Raw genomic sequence first — 21097 nt, 5'->3', positions numbered from 1 at the left:
TAACTAATTATCTGTTTTTTCTACTCTCATCTTTGTTTGCAGAATTTACTTGCATAAACAACCAAAATCTACAATAACCAAAACCAAGTCGATTCCAACTAACTTAGTTTCAAATAGGCTCGGTTCAAACTGAGTTTGACATATATTATGAGCTTAAATTCTCAAATAATCTGATTAAAGTGTTTGGTAAATTAGCTTATTTTCTAAGTTCACAAATTTCAATGCAATTTTTAGACAAATTATAAAAGTTGTAAAACACGCATAGAACAACCAATAGGCAACAACAATTTTCGATTCAATCTTAGTCCATTTCAATTCCAATTCTAAACGCAGATTTTTTTTCAATCGCATCTCGAGGTCAAATTGGATCTCAATTTCAACAAACTAAAATCCGTCGAGTCTCGGTATAATTCAGTTCGGATTCAGATACTGTATTTTTGAGACCCTATAATACCAGTAAAGAGGGGCATAATGGTACATAAAAAAGTACACAGTAGTTTTAAAGAAGAGCCAAGTAACGACAAGATATTCCACGGGATTCTGCTTCCCATCTCCTCTCCTTTTCCCCTCTGCTGAAAAAAAAGAAGAAAAAGTCACTCTGATATAAAATTTGTCTCTAAGCTTTCGAATTTTCAAACCCTCTCTCTCTCTCTCTCTTTCTCTCTCTACCATTGTACTCTCTCTCTCTCTCTTGCCGCCTCTATTGTCCAAGCAAAGACCCCATTTCTCATACTCCAACCCACACCTCAAAGATTGCTCCTTTTTTCTCTGATTTTGAATCCTCTGTTTTTTTTTTCTTGCACCAGAAAACTCCAATCTGTGCTGAGAAAGCTCGAGCCTTTCTTGGCGATTCAGGGCTTTTGATCCGTGGGATTTGCTTTTCCGGTCGAGAATTTCAAAGGGTCTCTGTGTCGATTTTTGGAGAACGAGACGATCGGTGAAGATGGTCGCTCTTGTTTTTGGGTGTGGTGTTGCTGGAGCTCAGGTTTCGAGCTTTTAGGGTTTGCGGTTGTGTGGATTTTGTGGCTTTGATTAGGGTTTGTCGGTAAGAAAAATGTTACCCTTTTCTTGGTTCTGTTTAAAGTTTTTACCTTTTTTTGAGCTGTGTTTGATTGATTGCATTGTGAGTTTGATTTACTGTTGTTTTTAAATATCAGTCAGGTACTTTATAAATTTAGTGTTTTTTGGGATTGAATTGTATGAATGATTGAGTTTTCATTATTAAAGTGTTGGGTTGGTAAGCATTTCTGGGCCCATTTTCTTGAAGGATTTGCTGTCATTGAAAAGGTGTGTCTCATGATTAAAGGGTTCGGCTGGAGATTCATAGTTTTCCAGGTGTTGGTGAAGCGTAGACTAGCCGTGTTAGATTGTACATTGATAAATTGAATAGGCTCCTTCTCATAGCTCTCTGTTTTATTTTCGGGTATAAAGCTGTTTGCTTTTTTGGTGTTTGTTGAGCTGTGGAGATTCAGAAACTAGTCCTAGGAAAGGCATTGGCAACCTGGTGGTGTTGAATTTTTTTGTTGGAGCTAACTCGGCTATTTCATATGCTGTATACTCATTGCAACTGGGGCTGTGTTACTTCTCTATATCTGACTGAACTGTATGGCAGGTTTCGGGTGTCATTTATATCTTAGGTGGTGGCCTTTCTGTTGTTTATGAGTTGGATAGAAGTGGTAGTGAGACTGTAGGGTTAAATTGGGTGTAATGTGAAGAAGAGCACTCATTAAACATTAAGGCTCTCATATTCTTCTTTCCCCATGCTTAGTTGAGAATGTGCGTTATGATTTATGAAAAAGGCTTCTGTAGAATTGGGTCGTAATTTACTGGTGTTTCAACTTTTCTGTTTTGTCTCCTATAAGATACACCGATACATATTTTTGGGAGGTTTGACAAGGCCTCAATATTTGTTTGTATTCAAATTTCACGTGGATTTTCAGTATCAGATTTTTACTTTCCATTGAGAGTCTATGTAGAGTTTCATAGTCAGTGTAGTTTAGGTTAGTGGGAATTTGTGTCTGCTTGTGTTGTTTGTATAAATGCTAAATGAGGAATGGGCGATTTGTATGTTTGGTCTTCTGAGACGTGTTGTGGGTAGCAAGTAGCAATATCCTTTCTGTTTTTCCTTGAATTACATTTTGAAGTGCCACTCTGTTGTTTTGCTGAATACCAGGATCAGAGGTATAATATATAAACATAGCAGTATGGTTGCAAAAGGCCACCAGAGTGCTACAAATTCTCCTAGTCCTAAAGTGGAGGTGGGAGAGATTGACACTAGGGCACCTTTCCAATCCGTGAAAGATGCTGTATCTCTATTTGGTGAGGGTGCATTTTCTGGCTCCGGGGAGAAACCTGCCATCAGGAAGACAAAACCCCAGTCAGCAGAGGTACGTCTGATTCCTTTCTGTCAATGTTTGGAGCACACCATCTAGTGTGACATTTAAAATCTGAAAGGCAAGTATTCGTAGCTTGTAGCTGGATTCTTGGTAGAAGGTCTCCCATTAATTTATCATTAGTGTGAAGCTAATCGTGTTGTCACATTAATTAAACAACAAAAGGAACGGTATTAAAGTAGAACAAAGAAGAAGAAAATGATTATTGTGAAAGTAAAAAAAATATTAAACAGTATTATGTCCGCAAGTTATTTTGTTGGGGTGGGGCCACATATTGCAATTTCCTTCCAACCCAATTAGTGACAATTCACAATAATTGTAGCTGTCTTTAAAAGTTATTGAGATGGAACCTACTGCCTGAAGGAATGTTTATTTTGTTTCTACTAAATACATATAAACAATATACCAGGACTGTTTTTCTTGATTCAGTCCCTTGATTAATTGACTGCTTTGTTGTTGTGATATAATTTATCACCGCATTAGTTTACTCATAGTAGTGCAAGGACTTTTTAAAAACTATTAAAAATATCCAGAATTGTCTTGTGGGAAGCTGCTAACACTTGTGTCAATGCAGCGAGTAATAGCCAATGAGACACAGCTTCACTTGGTCCAGAAAGAATTGAACAAGTTGAAGGAACAAGTAATGAATGCTGAAACTACTAAAGCCCAAGCACTTCTGGAGCTTGCGAAGGCCAGATTAACTGAACAGGACCTGACTAAGAAGCTGGCATCTCTCGCTGAATCTAAAGAAGCCGCAGTAAGGGCATCAGAAGCTGCAAAAGGTAGGGTAAAACAACTCGAAGAAGCAAACTGTGGGAACCCAGCTGGAACTGATGGTGCTTGGAAGCAAGACTTGGAATCAGAAAGGTCACATTACATGAAAGTAATTACTGAACTTGATGCTGCAAAGCAAGAGTTGAGGAAAATCCGTCAGGACTGTGATGCATCCATAGAAGCAAAAGTTGCTGCATTGAAGCAGGCAGCAGAAGCTGAAGATGCAGCCAAAGCAAATGCAGAGAGGGTTAATGAACTCTCTAAGGAAATTGCAGCTGTGCATGAATCAATAGGGCAAGTGAAGCTTGCTTCTGTGGAAGCCCAGCAAGAGCAAGCAAAGATATTTTCCGAAAAGGATGTCCTGAAGCAAGCATATAAGGCTACGGCAGAAGATTCTGCAAAGAAAGTGCTTTCTTTAAAAAAAGAGTTTGATCCAGAAGTTTCCAGAAATCTTGAAACACAACTTGCTGAAACTCTGAATGAAATTGGAGCACTGCAAAAGCAAATGGAGAATGAAAAGGCTTCAGATTTAGATTCTGTAAGAACGGTCACTTCGGAGCTGGATGGTGCAAAGGAATCTCTGCATAAAGTAGCAGAAGAAGAAAGCAGCCTCAGAAGTTTAGTTGAGGCACTCAAGGTGGAAATTGAGACAGTGAAGAAAGAGCATGCTGAGCTCAAGGAAAAGGAAGTGGAAACAGAATCTATTGCTGGAAATTTACATGTCAAACTGCGGAAAACAAAGACTGAGCTTGAAGCATGCCTAGCTGAAGAATCTAAAGCCAGAGGTGCTTCCACTGAAATGATAGCAACACTAAACCAGCTGTCGTTGGAAATTGAAAATGCTCGACGGGATGCAGAAGAGACGCAGATTAAAGTGGAGGAAATGAAAAAGGAAGCTGAAACTACCAAAGTTGCTGTAAAGGAAGCAGAGAAGAGGCTGAGAGTTGCTCTGGAAGAAGCTGAAGAAGCTAAATCAGCAGAAGAAAGGGCCCTCAATCAAATTAGAGCTTTATCCGAGAGAACTAATGCTGCTCGTGCATCCACTTCTGACTCTGGGGGCCAGATCACTATCTCGAAGGATGAATTCGAGTCTCTCAGCCGAAAGGTTGAGGAGTCTGACGCATTAGCAGAAATGAGAGTGGCTGCTGCCATGGCTCAGGTGGAAGCTGTGAAGGCTAGTGAAAATGAGGCCTTGAAGAGGTTAGAGGCTACCCAGAAGGAGATTGAGGATATGAAGACTGCAACTGAGGAAGCCAGAAAGAGGGCTGAAATGGCTGAAGCAGCCAAAAAGGCGGTAGAAGGAGAGCTCCGAAGGTGGCGGGAACGCGAGCAAAAGAAAGCAGCAGATGCTGCCTCGCGGATATTGGCAGAAACAGAGTCGTCAGTGGAATCATCCCCACGCCATTACAGGATTCAAAAGCAGGACCCCCAGACGAAAACTGTCCAGGTCCGTAAAATGGAGAAATCAAAGACCTCTGTTTCAAAGAAGACTCTATTGCCTACTCTCAGTGGAATGTTTAATAGGAAAAGGAACCAGATTGAGGGCGGCTCTCCTTCTTATCTCCCTGGGGAGAGACCCATTTGATGTGTGTGCTACGAATATTGTGGAACTCCGAAACATTGAAGACCAGAGCAAGTTTGGGTGTGTCACTGTATCTGCATTAAACAAAGCTTGAATGAGCTTTGGCTGTATGTAACTCTAGAGATCGTATGATTTGTATATTGCACAACAATTCTTGGATTGTCGGTTATAAGTTTTGCTGTAGAAAATGTAGTCTCCATTTTTCAAGCGTCTTCTTTGCATCACATTCTTGATTCTCCCCTCCTCCTTTATCTACGCATAGAATAATAACCCTACTCACCCTAATTGCTTTAATTCACGGGTGCATGCTAAATGCTCCAAGTATGGATTCAGCATCGTTGCGTAGTGTTGCATAGTAGATGACCACTTTGACAGTGTCGGCGTTTAAATTGAGACATCAAATTAGACAAGAACCACTAGACTACTGCAGTAACTTATCATAATCTTTTCAGAAGATAACAAGCGGAGATCCGAACCCGGTGAACCGAGTTGCTCAACCTCGCTAGTATCTAGTTGGCTCACATCTTTAGAATTTCAATGCTGTGCACTTAATCTATTTACTCATCGTAATCACTTTTCCTGAACGAACAAGTGTAAGTTTACGCTCCACAGAACTGAGCCGTTTTAGTCATAACGCCACAAGTATCAAGTGATTTAACAACTTGACTAAAAACATAGATAGACTAGCTTGACATGATCACGAATCTCAAACATAAATATCGATACTATACATTAATATACCCTAATAGATGAGATTAGTGTTGTCAATTTCAACACGACCCGATAACACGACTCGAAATCCGCACGAAATAAAACGGGTTGAACCCGCACGATTAAAAAGCGGGTCAATGGCGGATCAACCCGCCATGACCCATTTAATAAACGAGTCAATGACGGGTTAACCCGCTAACACGAAATGAACTCGCATGACACGTTTGATAAAAGAGTCGAACTAAATTATATATAAAATACGCGTACACAAGCTATTTAAAATTATAATATTATATGTATATAAAGGTTTAGTAAGTTTTTTCTCATTTTAAACTAGAATTTTGGGTAATACAATGAATTTTTTTATTTGATTATTATTTTAGTTAGTTATCTTATCTAAAAGGACAAATATATTTATTAAATAGGTTAAACGGGTTAGAAACGGGTAACCCGTTTAATAAATAGGTTGGGTTTGAGTTTAAATTTTTGACACGATTATTAAATGGGTTGGGTTTGGGTTTACATTTTATAACACGGGAGATATCTTGACTCGACACGAACCCAACCCGACACGACCCATTGACAGTCCTAGATGAGATGACTATATATAGAAGTAAGAGGGATATGGTAGAACCAAGGTTCAAACTATCGGTATTGCTAGATATATTGTTTTAAAAAAAGATATATCGGGGATATTAGAAAAAAAATATCGTTCATGTTCCGAAATTGTTTATTTATTTATTATTAAATTATATAGAAATATATATAATTATTAACTTTATATAATACTAAAAAAAGGTTAGGTGCTTGAAAGGATACATGTTGGTAAACAAAACTATAATATTCTGCTCAAGATATATGAGCTATATAATATGAATTATAATGATTAACATAATAGTCATATATCTCTTTGGAGCTACCAACCGTTTTTCTGAAAAATAGATAGTAAAAATCAATCAAACTTAATGATTAATCATATATTTATTTGTAAATAGAGAAACAACGATTATAAAAAAAGGCACCCGAGTGTGGTGTTCAAAGCAAGAGAGAGAGAGGGTCAAAATACAGGGCTATGCATCCCCATAAAAGCACGTGTCGTTATTCGTGTGAGACCAAAGTCTCTCACATTTCACTACTACTACTACTTCTAAGTTCTAACTTAGAGCCCATCCCCAATTCTCCACTTCTCATGCCAGTGGGGCAAAAATAACACATCTCTCTCTCTCTCTCTCTCTCCTCTTCTTTCTCTCTCTACAAAAAAACTCACTCTCACTTATTCTCTCTCTTTCTTATGGCTACGGCGGCCAGACACAGAGACGACACGTCGTATTCCCTCCCATTATTCGCGGCCCCATCCACGTCGTCCTCCTCCTCCTCCCCGATTCTGATTTCGGACCCTCTCGCCGACCCGAATTCCCACATCGCCGCCGCCGCGGGGAGCACCAGCGCCTCCGGGAGCTTCCAGAACGAGGGGCTGCTGTCGGCGGAGGCGGAGGGCGGCGGCGACGCCGAGTTCGGGTTCGGCAGGGGCGAGTTCCGGACGGGTCAACTCGCCGGGACGGTGGAGTTTTACCAAAGGCACGTGTTTTTGTGCTACAAGAACCCGCGGGTGTGGCCGCCGAGGATTGAGGCGGCGGAGTTTGATCGGCTGCCGAGGCTGCTCTACGCGGCGGTCGTGGCCAGGAGAGGTGATATGAGGAAGGAGGTGAGGGTTTTGAGTTCCTTGAGGGTTTTTGAATTCAAAGTTTTGATTTTTGATTTTGATTTTGGAATTGTGAGGTTTTGGTTTTGTAAAGGTGTGAGCTTTTTATGGCGTGGGGGGTTTTGATTTTTGATATTTTGGGGTGGATTGAGTGTTGTGTTTGGTTTGGGAATGGGGTGTGTGGATTGGTTTTGTGTTTTAGGGGTTTAAAGGTTATTGATTTTGAGGCGAAATGTCGTTTTCGTATGCATTTGGTGAATGCTTTGTGGGTTTCTTGTGTTCTAAGACTGATATGGGAGCATGTGATTTGGTATGTGTTAACTTGAACTTGAAGGGATTTGTTATGTTTTGTTTGGTGGAGAGGGGTTTGTTATGTTTTGTTCAGGGGAGTGTCATTTTGGAGTAGTTTTGTAATTGGGATGTGTTGAGGTATTTGGTTATTATTTTGAATGGCTGTTGCAAGATGTATGAAATGACTAAATTTGAGCTTCATTCATGAGGGATTGGATTTAGGGTTGTTGAAGAACGGTGTGTTTTATATTTATGAAAATGCATCTTTTCTAGTTTCGGTTGCGGTGTTTGAATTTGAAAACCTATTGAAAGAATATTACTTTGGATAGAAGGAAGACTTTGCTGTTTTGTTTCCGAGATATTATGGAAAATTGGGGATTTTTACCAGAGTAGAAATTGTTTAGTGTAATTATTTCTTATTGGTGTCAAATAAGAGTATGTCACAATGAAATCACTCGAATATAATTTCCTCCTCCTCCCTTTAGTTGTTCTTGGTTAATTCCCATAACATGGTGTACTCTTGCAAAATGTTGGCTTGACAATCATCTCTGCGATAATGATAATGAGGATAGCTGGTTGGAATATTTGTTTAGATACTATTTTCAAAAGACTATCATACTGAAGATATGAAGTGATGCAAGAACATCCTTTTGAAGGGCAGTTGTTGATATGCATTTTAAACGGTTATGAACGAATCTATGAAAGTTTGGTAGAATATACGTTACATAGCCAGAGTATTTATTTGCCATGCAATGCATTGTACTTGAAATAGCATGTCATAACTCAGCTTTTTTTCCTTTTTACGCCTTTTCCAGAAGTGGTTGTATAGTTTCAGTTCAAGCTAATACTAGTTCATTTTCAATTATTGATTCATCTCTTTCCTGTTCTAGACTCGCTTAACGATATGTGAAGGGCACGATGGAACTGAGACTTCAAATGGTGATGTTTTAATTTTTCCCGACATGATCAGATACAGGTCATATACTTGCTACACTAGGATTTCTTTATATATTATTCTCTTGACTTCCATTCACTAGTAATTATTAAGTACTGACAGACTTGGTGGAAACAATGCAGGAGATTGACACATTTTGATGTTGACACATTCGTTGAAGAAGTTCTTGTGAAGGAAGGTGAGTGGCTGCCTGGAACTCCTGAAACTCTGAGGGGTTTATACGTATTTGTATGTTCCCATGGGTCCAGGGATCGCCGTTGTGGAGTCTGTGGACCTCCCTTGATCAGTAGATTTAGAGAAGAGATAGAGTTGCATGGTCTGCAAGGTAAAGCGTCTGTTAGATCATGTTCGCACATTGGGGGGCACAAGTATGCAGGAAACGTTATTATATTTGGATCAAAAATCAACAAAGAAGTCACTGGCCACTGGTATTGAAGTTTGTTTCCTAATTCATATAATTTTTCCTTTTCTGCTGTTTTCATATTGAGTGGCTTCTCACTGTTATCCAGTTCTATTACTTACTGTACTGGCATATCCGCTATCTGATCATTTCATTTCACTTAGGTATGGATATGTTGCTCCAGAAGATGTACCTCAATTGCTTGAGCAGCATATTGGGAGAGGAGAAATTGTAGACTGGCTGTGGAGGTAATCCGTGTATTTCAGTTTCACTTTTGTCTCATAATTTCTAAGCAGCTATGGAAATGGTTTTCTAATGCTTCTAAATCAGACTACTGATATGCTTACTGTACAATTGGATCTTAGGCATATAAATCTATACTTTCTCTTTTGACCTTAACCGAAGTGATTAGCTATGTAAATTTGTCACACAAATACTCCTGAAAAATGGAAGAGAACATAGTCTCTTTTATCGAGTTAATTATACTTTTCATGTTTATGGTTGTCATACTTGTTATCAAATTCTTTGACACGTACTGACAGACTATATGGTGTGATATTCAGAGGTCAAATGGGTTTATCAGAAGAACAACAGAAGAAATCTCATGAACTAAGGTTCCATCTTAATGGCGAGACAAATGTGGAGAAAACTGAGCTGACACAAACAAACGAAAGGGGGATGGATACTGGTCAATGCAGATCTCAAAATGAAATTGGGGGATGCTGCCAGGAAAATGGAAGTGGAAGCTCTTCATGCTGCCAGACCCCCTTGTTAATTGATAGGGTAAGTAGTCCTGACTTGAATGTGATGGCAACACATGCGACATCTGAAAAGAAAAGGAGCAGCAGCGAACTACATTCCCGTAGGGGCAAAGCTGCATCCGCTCGAAAGTTTTGTTCTATGCCAACGTGGTCAGAGAGCTGGGAGCGGGAAGATACATATGCAGCTTTGGCAATTGTTTGTGCTGCTGTGTCGGTGGGTGTTGCTTACAGTTGCTACAAACAGTTGAGATGAAACGAATCCAATCTTGTGTTTACTCATATATAGGTTAGTGTTTCATCCTCCCCCTTGTTTCCTCAAAAGTTTACCAGATGGCTTTTGATACTAGATCGAATTGTAAGGTCCCAGCAGAAAAGAAAGATCTTTGCTAGGAAAAGGGTTGGGTACATGTGTGCATATGTGTGAGAACGCGGGCGGGAATACCTTGCATTCTCTTTCATCTTTCTTTTGGATATATAATTTCTACCTGTGAATATATCAATGTATTCTTATTTGTTGGCATCGGCTCCATCTTCAGTATGCTAGTTTGATTACTTATTCCCGTTCCCTGACAAGCATACAAGCTCAAGACCTTCCATTATCCTCCACGAGAACGTTTACCCTGTAAAAATGGTGACCTTGGTCGGGAACTTGCTTCCGATGTAGATTCCCTTCCCACTACGACCTTGTAATCTTCGGTGGCGAAATCATAAGCGAATGCATATATTATCTCACGATCTGAATAAGATGCAAGCTCAGGTAACATCTTAGTAGCTCCAGTATAAGGGTTCCATCAGAGAAGGTTAAGGGGGTTGGTTGAGACATGCAGACACATCAAGCCATTGCAAGAACGCACAATATTGCTGTCAGACAGTCTTCTTCAACGTTAAGCTTTCTGTTTACCTTCACATCAAGATCTCTGGCATTGCCCTCAAACTGGAGGAGCTGTAATCTACAGACGTCAGCTGCGCAGCTAGCTAGCATGCTTGTGAGTGAAACCAGAACGCGAGATTATATCTCTCCATGACTTGCACACTCGCCGGCATCGTAGCAGAGATTTTATCGGAAGCCTGCACCGCGTGTCACCGATGACATATTCGTTGAGATTGTGGGAGAAGAAGTCCAAACGAGGCCGTCGAAGGCGTTTAAGAACGCCGAGATCAGATGAGACTGAGTTGCTTCTTCCGCTTTCTCAAGACCATGCTATGTTATCATATCATCACAAAGTGGTTCTTAAAATTTAGAGACCTAAATCGTGATGTGACGGTGATCACTCAGAAACTTGTTGGCAAGGCTCTGTAGAGAAAATGAATATTAATGCGGTCAATTCAGACTCATGCAGTACCGGTATCTATACTGTTTGGGAGGACTAAACCTAGCATTCCAGACACGAATCCATCTAACCAACTCTATGACGTACGATGTTGTCTTGGTCTATTGTTAAACAAAATTATTTCAATTGATTCAGCTGTAATACAGAAGTCGGATTTAGCTTTCTAGAAAAAATTAGACATAGATTAGTGTTTCCTACGTACAAAGTACACATGGAAGAAAAATTATAATCGGTGGTACTGCAGAACTGCAGACGACACCGGATTAGCTTGTCATAAAGGTGCATCGAGCTGATGCAAGCATGCACTATTACACAGATTTAACATGACAACAACATTCAGGTCTCATAGAAATGTTGACACTGTCATGTAGGCTAAGATACTAATAACCACCATACAGGTTAACAAATGGAACTATTCAAGATCGGTTAAATCTTAGGCCGCTTGGTGACTTGGTGAGGCTGCTCTGGTTTCCATACTTGTGGAACTCAGCCTCTATGGTTTTAGCAATCTCTTCATCATCAGGGGTGGAATCCGGGAAATTGACATGGAATGATCCCTGTTTAATTGGTGCCACACACTCCATGCGCATTGCTTGCTGCTTGACAAAATTGTACAGCTCTTGATGGTAAGCATGGTCCAGGGAGAAACAATTACTAGTTTGCCCATTTTCTGAATTTCGAGCTGAACCAGAGCCCTGTTTTCTACAAAAATGTGGGAGGGACGAATAATCCATGATCTGCATACACATTTCCAGGTCAGATTGTCCCCAAAGAAGAAAGGGAACAAGATGTAGATGAACACATGCAGCTGAAAGAACAAAATGGCTTCGGAATACTTAATTTAACCCCCAATAGGTGATCAGAGGTACATAACTCCACTACGAAACTGCTGTTTACGTTAACGTAGAGTGATATGAAATACAGAGTTCCATTACGAAAGTACAAAACTTCTAATTGCAAGCCACTAGTGGAATAGGATGCCAATGGTGATATTTGAATGAAATGATCATGCTTACTTTCAGTAATTCATCTTTTCCACAACCTTGAAGAACCTGGATTTTCCTCCTTGTCCTTTCTTGCAAAAGAGGTTTTACAACCTGTAAAGAATTAAACATTAATACTTCTGTCTCAAAGTTGGCATACCACCCATTTAAGGTTCTACGTTCCTGTGTTTATTTCAAATTCTGAATAGCGACAAACCTTCCAACATGCTGAAAATATGTATGGGGCATTGACAATATAGTATGTATCTGTCTTCTCTGGATAATTCAAGTCATCAATTGTGGAGGTAACAGTCAAGAGCTGCATCAACAGATCAAAGAAAGTGTCAATCATATGGGACTTCGTAATTAAAATGAGAAGATTTGAGTCAATAGTTCCGTTCGTTTTGGATTTCTTTGGTTGAAGGAGGAATACCTTAATATGATTAAGCGCTGACAGCCTTAAGCCAGTCATATCCAGCACTTTCACACAGGTTCCAATAAATTTTCCGTACTTCTTTGTTGCAGAAGGCTACAACAAAAGATACCAAAATCAGGCTCCATATGAAATTGCACTTCAGCAAATTGATTAGACAACCTTAAGCACTTACTAAAACTACACGATCTCGATATTCATTCATCTGGATGTGTGACTGAACATAGTAATTTACCTACATTAATAGAATCAGACAAGTTAATACCACAGAAAGAATGGTTTGCAACATAAAAGCCTACCGACATGAGCCTTGCTGTGGCTTTGAAATATACATAGATACACACACCCTAGTAGCACCATTAGTACATGTATCTATGTAAATGCATGTATATAAATATATAGTCAAATGCACCTATGTCATATGATACAATTTATTTATAAAAATATCATCCTTACAGAAGCGTTGTCATATGTGCTGAGCCCAACACCAACAGCAATCACAGGAAGACCCTGGAAGAAACAAATAGGATAACAACATAAATATTGTGAATTGAAATTAAACATCAAGGACCATCAGAGAGCCAAAACTAGCCAACTATTGGCCTATTGCAAACAAAAGAACATTGGGATGGAGAGAATGGCAAATTGCATCAAGGAATACCTCTTTTGAGTAACCAGACAATCCCTGAAGCTGAGAATCTCGCACTTGTCTGTACAAATCAGTAGGGATGATTGGTTTCTGTATCACCAAAAACATGATCATCAGTCAACACATCATAATTAAAGTTATGTATTTTAATATGCCGGGTATCAATCCACAATATGCCATAGTACAATAAACAATTTTTCTAATTCCTATAAACTTGTGGCAACTAGATGTCAAATGCCCTCTAACTAATGATAGATTTATCTCTAACATGTGCGTCGAAATTTCCATACTGCCTTCAGATTTAACCAGTAGTTACTAGTGGCTGCTTGACCTAAAGTCCAAACAACGATCATAATACATGCTGTTCTCTGAACACAACTGAAACTAGAAATTTCCCACAAATGCAACTGGCATGCTTTTATACATATAATAATTAACAAAACAGATCAAATCTGTAAACAAAAGTTAGAACTTATAGCCAAACCTTAAAGACCTCCTATCCCCCAAATAGAGATTCAGGATGAACAAAACATATGTGCTCTTGAAAACTGAAAACCTTGAAATTTAAATGACCAACTCTTATAGAAAGTCATTTCTGTTTGAAACATTCTAAATACACAGGTATTGAAAATATCAGACGAGAAACACCAAAAAGAGGAGTTACACATGATTGGTCACTATGAGTTGATCCAATAATTTCTTGGTAAAAAAAACTCACCGCCAATATATTGTCAATTTCGCTGTCTATCCTCCATTGCAAACAGTCAACCAACTGGATCAATTTACGCATGGTTAGAAAAGCAAACCAAGGTCTAGAAGACAAAGTAGTTGAATTTATTGAGGAAAGTTGATGACTCAAACCATTTTGTGGGCTTTGGCAACATTCCAGTCCCTTGCTTTAAGAAACCGCACAAATGTCTCGTTGGGATACCCTTGGTGCACATTCTGTAAATGAAGACGCAGTATTTAGAATTCCAAAGTACGTTTCATTTGTACAGTCAATGGATGATAAATAATTAACTACCAACTTCAAAGGATTTATCATCAACAAAAACATTCCACATCGAGCTATATTGTCTCAACTTCGCCACATATCTACAATTTTCCCCTTTTGCTTGGTTTTCTCTCGCTTGGATCTAATTAGCTAGAGATGTGCGCAGTTGTACACATACAGTATATATATTATAGAATGTATTATCTACTACCGTATTACCAAAACCAAGAGACTCCATAATGCATAGCTAAGAGTAGCAAGGCATGCATTGCACCCACTTGTATTGCAGTAAGAAACTGATCAAGTAAATTCTACACCATCCTTATAATACCAAAAATATAGCTTCGTCAATTCAAGCATACAGTTGACATTGTCAACAAATAGAAAGTTAGAACTTGTAAAAGTCCAACATGTCGATCACAGCCAGAATTCACTCTGTCGGTTCAATAAAAGCAAGAGCCAGAGTTTCTCGTTCGAAGTACTACCAAGATCAAACGGATCAGGTATTACCATATAAACACCCTAATTATCTTCAAATAATTATGTATGAACTTTATTCGAATCGATACAGCATCCCAGGAAACTGATCTGACATCCAACAATAAGCAAGTTCCAACAGAAAAGACAAAGCTCAGTGATTAAACTGAACTGAATGAAGTAATGGGTTTCATAATCTGTTGCTGCAAATCAGAAAAGTTCAAAACTTTAACAACCCAGATCGAGCAAACTTTGAAACAGAAACAGGGTCTAACCTCAAATGTGTTCTTCAGCGGCTCATCAACTGAAAAGTTAACGAAAAAAAAAACACAGAGCAAAAGACAAAGATGGATCAAACTTCTAGATCAAAACAACAGGGTTGATCCATTGACATATCTGAAATGGGTTTTTCAAACTCATCTACCTTTCTCCATTAACAACTGAAACTGCTTGATCGCTTCTGGATCAGGAACACCCATCTTGTCTTCTGTTGGTTCCCTGTGCAGATATTTAAACATAAAGAAAGACTGCTATTTTTTGAGTTCAAGTTTGCACTCCAACTCTATGTCTCTCTCTCTCTCTCTCTCCCCAACTTTACAGCGCTCTAGATTACAAACAAACTTGAACTTGATTCCCCAAATCTAGAGAGAAAGAATGAGAGAGGTTTTAAAAAGACAAGAACTTTAGAGAGAGAGAGGTGTCCTTATAATAACAGTTTTGGGGTACACTTTCTGAGCACCTCAGACTATGATTGAAGCTTTTTTGAAGGCATGGTTTATTGCCATCATTATGAGATTTAAATTAATTTTTCAGCGGTGAAAAATAGGGAAAGGTTTTTGAAAGGAAAAGGGAAGATATTTAGGAGACAATATAGACCTACTGTCTTGTTTGTTTCTTTTTTGGTCTCATTCCATGCCCATGAGATCTGTTACTGGTTTTGATCAGATTAGTTTATCAATTGACATCATGGTAAACACATAATATGGGTGCCAATAAGTATTTTTGGAGAGAGGGTACCACCTATTTTATAAACATTACTTTCGCATCTAATTTTTTAAATTTTCCATAATATATTCCTCATTGAAAATTACAGTTTTCAATAATGCTCTTAATTCCTTAATAATTCAAGGGAATAACTCTTGCTTTTCTTTGAAGAATCTTCCCAAGCACAAATTTTTCCACTAAATATTCTACTTTATGAGATTGCAAATAATGGGGAAGATGTTCTCGTGCCACATATCGCCTAACTAGTAACTAGAGGTAGACATTTTTTACTTTAAGATGTTATATTACTGTAAATTGTCTAGGCCTCTTTGTATTCTATAATTTCATTAATAAGAGAGAGAGAGAGAGAGAGTTGATGTCTCAATGAAAGGAACTAATCCACTATAACCTTAAGATTAATTTCCTGATATAATTTCATAAATGTGGTAAGTCAGTAAATAAGAATTTCCCTTAATAAATGTGGCATGACTTAAATTTCTGTAAAAGGAAAATTCAAAATAGTGGTCCATTTATTCCTTAATATGTAATAAATAAATAAAATAAACATGGGCACACATGGAGATGCCAAATTTTGACCAAAGCAGCCATGTGGTGATGTGATTTCATCTAGGAAGTAAGAGGCAGCTAGCTAGAGAGAGAAACACAGAATATGTTAAACTTTCGGTGGAGTTGTTATTGTTCTTACTATTACCTTAAACTATACAGGAAATCGCAAAATGCAGCATTTTTTTGACTCAAAATCTCCAAGACCGTGTGATATCACGACATTCAACTTTTTAAACATTTACCTCGAAGTGGAAGGGAGGGAGAACATCATCTTGACTTTCGCCTTCAAGATCGGGCTGCCTCAAACTTAAACTTGACAGTGTGTCAAATGACCAAATAAATCACATACAAGCAGACACCTAAAAGTTAATATATATTGGTCAATGCGTATGATTAGGAAAAAATATATTATATTAGACGACACATACTCGACGCATATGAATACAAGGAGAAGAGAAAGTTACTCACGTGAAAAGTAGAAATTGAGAAGTTATTTATGAAAATAATGAGTAAAGTTGTGGATAATTATTTATTATATTTTGTATTTATTTTCTATATATTTTTATTTACATATACATCATTCATATATTAAAATTTTATCAAAAATAAAATATAGTCTGAAGATTCTCATATCTTTTCATAATACTTATGATTAATAAAGTGTGTTTGAGTTATTAATAATATAGATATAGTGCATAATTTCACTTTGAAATTAGAGTTTAAATTTTCTTATTTTGTTTATATTCAGTTGTATTTTTACATCTCCACCTTCTATTGTTCAGAACACTATATATATATATCTCAACTTCTACCGTATTTGAATTTGATGATCATTTAGTCTAACCTTAGTCTTGTGACTGAGGCAACTTATATAAGACAATAAGGTTAGATTAAGTCATGATCGAGCCAGCTCTCCTATTTACAGTACTTTATTTGTTTGTGTTCCTAGAGTTTCATCATGATCAGGTGGGGATGATGTTCTCATGGTTTTTCTTTCGTAATAGTATTCTGATTCTTGTTTAAAACAAGAAAAAAATTTCCTTAATTTGGTTCTAACCCAAAAAAATTAACAAGGACACGCCCTTAAAAGAATACCCCCAAAATTAGGGATGCAAGAACCGTCAAAGCTGACCTCCTCAGTCCTCACCTGGATCCATTTGACAACAGGTCCAAGTTGGGCAAGAGAAGAGAGTTTGCTTACGGAAAACTAAACGGCTACTCATACTAGTCATGTTGGTTGAGATATTGGGGAAGCTCCTCAATATCTCCACATGGATCACTTGTGATATCACATATTTTAAAGTTTCGCCAAGTCTCAATCTTCATGAGTCTTGTGTTGACAGGGAAGCCAAATAATCTCAGACTGTAGCTAACCATGGAGTTCATTCAAAGAACTCAATAAATTGGATGTGAACACTTCCCAGACTTTTCTATTGAGTCATTTGTGGTCGTTTCCGTATAAGAAAATAAGGGCCGGAAGAATGGATGAACAGAAGCTGGACCATACTGTTACCATCATATCAAAGACAGAACCAGGATCCCACATTTTCGACACAGCAACAAGCTTTGAGCTGCAATACAAATGTCTGTTTATAATGAAACCAAACATATGATTGTTATGAACATAAACAAACTCTAAATTCCACAAGATCAACATATTCAGAAGCTCTACATCTCAATAAAGAAAGAAATATGGCATAGCAGTTTGGAAAATAATTAAAAGAAATCAAATTCCAGGTAATTGTTTTGATCTGGATGAGATGCTGCAGCAGTAGCTTTATCACTAGTTGACATTACGGGGGCTGATAGCCGCTCAAACTCGACTGGCTTTGGGATATCAGGTGGGGTTGCACATCTAATCAGTGCCCAATTGACACCTTCAAAGAAGGGATGCTGTTTAATCTCAGTTGCTCCACGTTTGTATGCCAGCCTATGCTGTGGTTCTTTCACTAGTAAGCCCCTTATCAGATCTCTTGCTGAGAAGCTGACCACTGGCGACTCTGGGAATCTCAGTGGCTGACCTACAACATTGAACAGAGTGGCTCGATTTCCTGATCCCTTGAAAGGGGTCTTACCGAACAACAGCTCATACAGGAAGATCCCAAAAGTCCACCAATCAACAGCACTGCCATGGCCTTCACCTTTGATAATTTCTGGTGCCAAATACTCATGAGTCCCAACAAATGACATTGAGCGAGCATTGGTTGGCTCAGCCATAAGCTCTGGCAATGGGCTGACTTGGTTTCCCATTTCATTCTTGGGTTTTCGGTCTTTCTTGGATTTACTTGAAAAGAATCGAGGGGAGAAACATGTTGTAGGCACCACACATGACGGCTGAATACATGAGGGCTCAATGCAGGTCGGTTGCACACAGTAGACTGGATTCTTTCGCAAGGGATCAGACTCAGGAATTGAAGATTTAACTAGAGTCGGGCTGACAGCACAGCGCAACGAAAGATCAAAGTCTGAAAGCATTATGTGTCCATCATCTCTTACAAGGACATTCTCCGGTTTGAGGTCACGATAAACAATCCCAAGCATGTGAAGATATTCAAGCGCAAGGAGGACCTCTGCCACATAGAACCTGCATGGACAAACATAACAGAAATGACCATCAAAATCTGATAACAGTTCTAAGTAACATAGCAAGCACATTTCTTTATAACTACATGCGCAGGATTGAACATTGTAGCTGAGAGAAAAAGCAAACCCATCATTTTTAATTTATCCTAACACCAGTATGGTTGCCAATAATGTTGAAGAGTCAACATCAGCAACCCAGTTTCAACCCAAGTGTACTAATACAGCAGAAAAATTACATAGTGAAGCCTTGTGTTTGGGGAATGTGTGCGTCATATCAGCATAGAAGGGTTAACTGAGTCTAGATCATTTAATACTCAAACTCACACTACAAAGATGGAAACTTTAATGCCATATCATAACACACTTAATGGTATCCTTCTAATAGCAATATGTCAATGAGCAAGTAAACTGACCTTGGAAGATCACAATATCAAAAATAAGCAATGTAAACCACAAATGCTCAAACTGATAATGGTGGAGATTATTTACCATGTTTTGAACTATATAAAATGTGTAGGAGAGAATACTTACTTCACTGCTTGCTCACTAAAATACTTTCCTGGTTGCCTCTGCCGAAGTGTGTGCAAGTCACCTCCAGGGCAGAACTCCATTACTAGACATGAATACTTTTCTGTCTCAAAATGGGTATATAGGGTTGGAAGAAAAGGATGGTCCAAACATTGAAGTATATCTCTCTCTGTCTGAGCGCGAAGAAGTTTTTTCCGATTAGCCAGAGATGCTTTGTCCATGACCTTCATTGCAAAATAACATTTCGTTCCACTCAACTCTGAAAGATAGACGCTTCCAATATCCCCACAGCCCAATTTCTTCAGAAGTCTGAAATGACCTAAACCAAATACATTATCCCTTGCACGGACAGCCTGTATGGCTTCCCAATGAATGTCATTTGCCTTGTGAGGTTTGTTGATAGCGCTACTAAAGCTGCTACAAGTACTTTCATCACTCACATCAGTGCTTGTGCTACCTCTACAAATACTGCTCTTCCCACTCTCAACAAATTCAGCTTGATTACTAATCTTGGCACTTCCACTAGTCTTGGCCAGACTGCTTGCCCCATCGCTGACTTTCGCTGAGCTGATACCATTTTCTAATGTTTTCTTTACTTGATCAACTCCACCATCCGGCATATTCCTGGACTCACTCACTGCAAGGCCCGCATTGGCTGGCACCTGAATTGGATCACCCATTGATAAACTTGATTCTAACTTATCAGCTAAATATTTGGCAGAATCCTGCTGAGTCTTGCGTTTCCTCTCTTCGATAGTTTCTCCATACACCTGCTTCGATACAGCTGGTTGCAGATTGCTGCTGGGCATTTGTTTCGGAGTAACTGGCTCAGATTTACTTGTCTTTGTGATCTGTAAAGGTGGAGGTCTGCGCGATTTTCCTTCTTCTATCCGACTACCCATCATTTCCCTTTAATTATACAGAGAAGTTCAGCAGCCAGATTTCAAGAAAATCACAGAAACCCAGACTTGCTAGAACAGATCAAAACCTATCACTCAACCCCCAACTCGATTAAGTGACTCCCTCCATTGACAAACAAAAATCAATCTCATCTTCAAGTCCAAAATAGCAAGGTAACTTCTACAAACAAACAACAACATTCACAACTAAGCAGCAGAGACAGTAAAAAACCCAAAATAGAAGCACTAGTTTGCAAATCACTACAGTATCAACTTGATCCATATGCAAATCACAAAACCCAAATCAATGCAAGCATCCTCTACATGATTAGACACCAAACCTACAGAGAAGTAAATCTATGCTTTACAGTAGATCAAAATTCGATCTTTAACAAACAACAAACAGAAGGACTATCAAACCCACTTACAGAAAAACATCCTCAAGAACTTGGAACTGAACAACAAACACCCAGATGCTAGAAAAACCAAGATACAGAAGCAAATCACATGAACAGTTAAAAGTGAAGAGAAAAAGGGAAGCCCAAAAAGGGTACCTGCTTGAGTGAGAGCAAGGGAGAGATTGAGCGGTTCTCAAAGATCAGAACTTTGAAGGTGCTTTGCTTTAACTGAGAGAGAGAGAGAAGCACTCACAAGTCACAACTGTGGATAGAGAGAAAAGAAGAGAAAGAAAGAGAGCAATGTGGAGTGTGTGAGACTGAGAGCTATATATTTTTTTTTCTCTCTGGCCTGAAATGTGTGGAGAGAGAGAAAAACAGAAGAAAGGGAAGAGCTTTCAGTGAGTTTTGATTAATAGAGGAAAAGACTTGGAAAACTTGGGTGTGTCTCTCACTGTCTTCTGTGGGCTACACACTACACCATGGATTGATATATACTTTGAGTCTTTGATGGGGGGAGAGTATGAGGAGAGAGAGGGGTCAAAGCCAAAGAGCTAAAGTTTCAGGCTTTCTGGATAACTGGATTTAGGCTTTTCATTATTGGTTTCTTTTTTTTTTCTTTGGGCTCAATTATTTCATTGTATTCTGTCCCAAATTCAAGGGTCTGAATCAATGGATGGACCTCCTATGGCTCCACCCTGTCCC

The 21097-nt window shown here is 38.7% G+C and overlaps 4 protein-coding genes across 6 annotated transcripts; 2 read left to right on the top strand and 2 right to left on the bottom strand.

The window, feature by feature from the left end:
• The first annotated feature begins 664 nt into the window (after window positions 1-664).
• Window positions 665-4957, top strand: LOC126786073 (WEB family protein At5g55860). 2 transcript variants are annotated; one of them, XM_050511780.1, is made up of 3 exons: window positions 665-1045; window positions 2174-2387; window positions 2968-4957. In XM_050511780.1, exons 2-3 carry the CDS (start codon window positions 2205-2207, stop codon window positions 4750-4752), a joined length of 1968 nt encoding a protein of 655 aa, XP_050367737.1. In that variant the 5' UTR covers window positions 665-1045; window positions 2174-2204; the 3' UTR covers window positions 4753-4957. The 2 variants fall into 2 exon arrangements, with proteins under 2 accessions (XP_050367737.1, XP_050367736.1); XM_050511779.1 differs by lacking the exon at window positions 665-1045 and having other exon boundaries at window positions 2132-2387.
• Window positions 4958-6650: 1693 nt separating this feature from the next.
• On the top strand, window positions 6651-10086 carry LOC126786677 (uncharacterized). The gene is made up of 5 exons (XM_050512574.1): window positions 6651-7165; window positions 8344-8429; window positions 8531-8836; window positions 8973-9056; window positions 9372-10086. Exons 1-5 carry the CDS (start codon window positions 6752-6754, stop codon window positions 9820-9822), a joined length of 1341 nt encoding a protein of 446 aa, XP_050368531.1. The 5' UTR covers window positions 6651-6751; the 3' UTR covers window positions 9823-10086.
• Window positions 10087-11145: 1059 nt separating this feature from the next.
• Window positions 11146-15138, bottom strand: LOC126786678 (phosphatidylinositol/phosphatidylcholine transfer protein SFH1-like). The gene is made up of 11 exons (XM_050512575.1): window positions 14861-15138; window positions 14712-14740; window positions 13827-13910; window positions 13684-13737; window positions 12978-13055; window positions 12773-12826; window positions 12492-12551; window positions 12317-12412; window positions 12101-12202; window positions 11917-11997; window positions 11146-11637 (listed from the first exon to the last, which is right to left on the bottom strand). Exons 1-11 carry the CDS (start codon window positions 14952-14954, stop codon window positions 11317-11319), a joined length of 1053 nt encoding a protein of 350 aa, XP_050368532.1. The 5' UTR covers window positions 14955-15138; the 3' UTR covers window positions 11146-11316.
• Window positions 15139-17462: 2324 nt separating this feature from the next.
• Window positions 17463-20916, bottom strand: LOC126786176 (serine/threonine-protein kinase D6PK-like). Of its 2 annotated transcripts, none has more exons than XM_050511924.1 (3): window positions 20552-20916; window positions 19102-20178; window positions 17463-18571 (listed from the first exon to the last, which is right to left on the bottom strand). In XM_050511924.1, exons 2-3 carry the CDS (start codon window positions 20001-20003, stop codon window positions 17704-17706), a joined length of 1770 nt encoding a protein of 589 aa, XP_050367881.1. In that variant the 5' UTR covers window positions 20004-20178; window positions 20552-20916; the 3' UTR covers window positions 17463-17703. The 2 variants fall into 2 exon arrangements, with proteins under 2 accessions (XP_050367881.1, XP_050367883.1); XM_050511926.1 differs by having other exon boundaries at window positions 19102-20175.
• Between the last annotated feature and the right edge of the window lie 181 nt (window positions 20917-21097).

The sequence above is a fragment of the Argentina anserina genome, chromosome 3 (genome assembly GCF_933775445.1).
Source record: "Argentina anserina chromosome 3, drPotAnse1.1, whole genome shotgun sequence".
NCBI classification, from domain to species: domain Eukaryota; kingdom Viridiplantae; phylum Streptophyta; class Magnoliopsida; order Rosales; family Rosaceae; genus Argentina; species Argentina anserina.
This window is presented reverse-complemented; position numbering and strand designations above follow the sequence as displayed.